Below are 3,347 nucleotides of genomic sequence, written 5' to 3' on the forward strand. Positions count from 1 at the left end.
TGCAACCAATTTTAACGTCAGCTTAGTTCTTTGGGGTTTTTTATTGACAAGTTTTAAAAGTCCTAAAACGTTTACTGGTTAAATAGAAGCTCCCAACAATAATTAGCTCACCAGGACACCTGGTTGGTCGACAGAGATGTCAATACATAACTTGAGCTATTAGTTGGTAAAATGAGATACACATAAGATTTTGTTTGTTTTCTCATGGTTAAAAGCCAAACCCATTTTTACCAGCCATTTAGAAAGGCATGGTTTGTGAAAACTAATTCAGTTTGTTTCCTTAGTGTGAGAAGGTGACTCTGTAATGTCAGTATTGAACAGTGGAAACATGTGGGTTTGCTGTACCTGGTGTTTAATGGCTGTTCACAGCTCTCACTGCAGCTTGATCCCTTCCTGCTGCTGATGCACCACCTGCCTCTGCTCCAGCCCTCCCAGTGCTCTGCATGGCTCCTTCACCACCAGCCTCTCCGCTCCAGCCCGTGCTCTGCATGGCTCCATCACCACCTGCCTCTGCTCCAGCCCTCCCAGTGCTCTGCATGGCTCCATCACCACCTGCCTCTGCTCCAGCCCTCCCAGTGCTCTGCATGGCTCCATCACCACCTGCCTCTGCTCCAGCCCTCCCAGTGCTCTGCATGGCTCCATCACCACCTGCCTCTGCTCCAGCCCTCCCAGTGCTCTGCATGGCTCCATCACCACCTGCCTCTGCTCCAGCCCTCCCAGTGCTCTGCATGGCTCCATCACCACCTGCCTCTGCTCCAGCCCTCCCAGTGCTCTGCAAACACAGGCTCGAGAGAGCAGCAGAGGGAGGGGAAGATGTGCTCCAGAGACAGCACTGAGCACAGGTGAGGAACGTTGTGTTTGTCACTGCGTCACTCGACGCGACACCCAAAGCGAAGGAGCCGTTTTAAGGGGGTCAGGGTTTTGCAGCCCTTGCAGTTGGGGTAGCTGCAGTAACAAAATGCACACAGTGTGTTCCTGAAGCTGTTTCTGTCACCATGGGCATTGTGCTGCTACAGTTAAGGTTAACAAGGAGGAGGATGCAGCAAGCCCAAGGGTTTTACCACTGTTTAGAAGTGAAACTGTAAAAGTAGAGCTCAGCTGCTGCAAACTCACAGGAAAAACTTGCACTTCAAATCATTTATTGAAAAGAGATTTCAGCAGATTAGCCAGCAGAGCATGTGATTTTTACAGATCAGTGGTGATTGCATTGTTGTACTAACAGGCATTTCCAAACTGGTAAGGCTTTCAGGAACACAGGAACAGAGCTACGTGCTAAGTGTTCAGTGCTGCTTCCTCCTAAACGAGCAGCCTGCAAAGGAATCACACGAGACACAGCACAGTTAGATTTCATGTGGCACAAGAGGCTAAGATTTAGCACTTTAATCTTCTCTGGCTCAGCCACAAAACAGAGCTGTCCTAATTCAGCTTAAAATAAGGCTATAGTGTACAATTTCTTTTCTTCCAGGTGTCCTTTAAAATTTCAGTCTACTGCTCCATCCCCTAGTGACACAAACACCAAACTGAAGCAGCTGCTAGGTGTGCTGCTGCTCCTCAGTGCTCAGCAGCCTTCCTTCAGGTGTTGTGTCCTCACACACACACCACCTGTGTACAGCCCATGGCATAAGCACTGCTCTGTGTCACCTTCTGTGCTTTAAACACAAACTGAACAAAATCTGGCTTAGTTTTCAATTTTTTTGAACCCTGTGGTATTTCCTCTGCTCTTCAGATACCCTAGACACTGGGTGGCATTTCAAGATACTAGTGTTACAATCATCAGGGGTTATTTGCACCCTACAATTTCCACAAAGCAGATTTTAGTAAGTACCAGGAGCCAGGGAAGTGCCTTACAGTGCTCCTGCTTCAGAACAAGCTGCTGCGGAGCAGCAGTGGCACAGATCCCTGCAGCCTGGCAGGAGCACCCTGCTCCTTCAGGGGTGCTTTCCAACACTGCCAAGGTAGCCCAGAGTCCAAGAGCATGCACTGCACAAGCTAAAGGGAATGACAAGTCAAGGCACCTAGAGGGAAGTGCATTGGATCGCAGTGTAGCTGTCCAGCTGCCTGGCCTATCTGTACAGCCACTTACGGACAAGAATCTGGAGAAAAAGCAGCAAATCAGGGCCCATGAACAGTGTTTTAACAGGCAACTCCATGCAGTTTGCAGTGTCAGTGTCCAAAACCAAAGCTGTAACATTTGCAGGCTATAAAATGCACTTGTGGAGGTGCAGTACTTAGGCTGTCTCACCTTCTGTGAGCCTGGCTTTGCCCCCTGTAGGCTGACACAAGACAGTTGAGCATCCTACACACAGAACTACTGTCTGAGCATGGCTGAACACGGTGGTGATCTTGTAGCATCCTGGAAAACAGCATTATCAAACTTTCCATTGGGTATTTTTAGCATGATCTTTTAATTGTATGTGTAACTGAATCACTTGAAATACCCTTGTCCAAAAGTGCATCTCTATTTCATGACACAGTGTACCGAGTGCAAGGAATCAAATGATTGTTGTGGTCTTAAGGACTTTTACTCCCATTCGTAGGAAAGCAAAACTAAAACTGTTGGGACTCCTCGTGTGCAAATCAGCAGAGCCTGAGCTGACAGCCCCTGCTGTCCTCTGGCCTGTCTCCTGCACACAAGTCCTGCAGTTCTGGGTCAGCCTGGGCTGAGCAGCAGAGCTCACCCCTGGAGAAGTGTTTGACTTGTACCAGAGCAGTGCTGGCACCGAGCCTGGCACCCAGCACAAACACTGCTGTTCAGTCTGCGTTTGCTTGCTGATTAATCATTGCTGCAGGGAAGGCTCATGCCTGGCTGCATTCCCTAAAGCTAACGTGATGTTTACATGAGAAGACTTGCGCAGAGTAACTGTGCAGCACTTCTGTATCCCATGACTTTAGAAAAACTAAAATCACTCACACGTGGCTTTAAAAAGGAATTTTCAATGCTTTGCTTCAGAAAATACAAAGCTGATTGTTTAAATTAACCTTTGAAAAAGACTGAAAACACTTTTACTGTTAACCCAAACAGTAGACAAACCTTTTTCTCTACTAAACCCAACTTAGAGGAAAAAAGAATTAACCATCAGCCGTTTTGTGAAGACGAACAACATCCAAAATTAATTCTGGTAATTAGTAAGGTACAAACCTCCTGAATACTTACCTGGACACTTCACGTCCATGAAGTAGGAGTTCGGGCTCTGCACAAGACGTTTCTTTTTGTGCTTTCTCTTCTCGTCCTCCAAGGAGGGGTGCACGAGGTCCTTGGCCAGCTGCGTGGGGTGAGAGGAGAAGCACATCGCGCGTTACGTCTCGGGCCGGACAGGAACCGAGATGCCCGTGGGGTGCGGCGAGGC

The 3,347-nt window shown here is 48.1% G+C and overlaps 1 protein-coding gene across 1 annotated transcript; it reads right to left on the reverse strand.

The window, feature by feature from the left end:
* Positions 1-1,280: 1,280 nt before the first annotated feature.
* Positions 1,281-3,290, reverse strand: LOC103800113 (40S ribosomal protein S27-like). Its single transcript, XM_009072476.1, has 3 exons — positions 3,155-3,290; positions 2,243-2,353; positions 1,281-1,309 (listed from the first exon to the last, which is right to left on the reverse strand). The coding sequence occupies exons 1-3, from the start codon at positions 3,288-3,290 to the stop codon at positions 1,281-1,283; spliced, it is 276 nt and encodes a 91-aa protein (XP_009070724.1).
* Between the last annotated feature and the right edge of the window lie 57 nt (positions 3,291-3,347).

Source organism: Acanthisitta chloris, unplaced genomic scaffold (assembly GCF_000695815.1).
Source record: "Acanthisitta chloris isolate BGI_N310 unplaced genomic scaffold, ASM69581v1 scaffold46043, whole genome shotgun sequence".
Lineage (NCBI taxonomy): Eukaryota > Metazoa > Chordata > Aves > Passeriformes > Acanthisittidae > Acanthisitta > Acanthisitta chloris.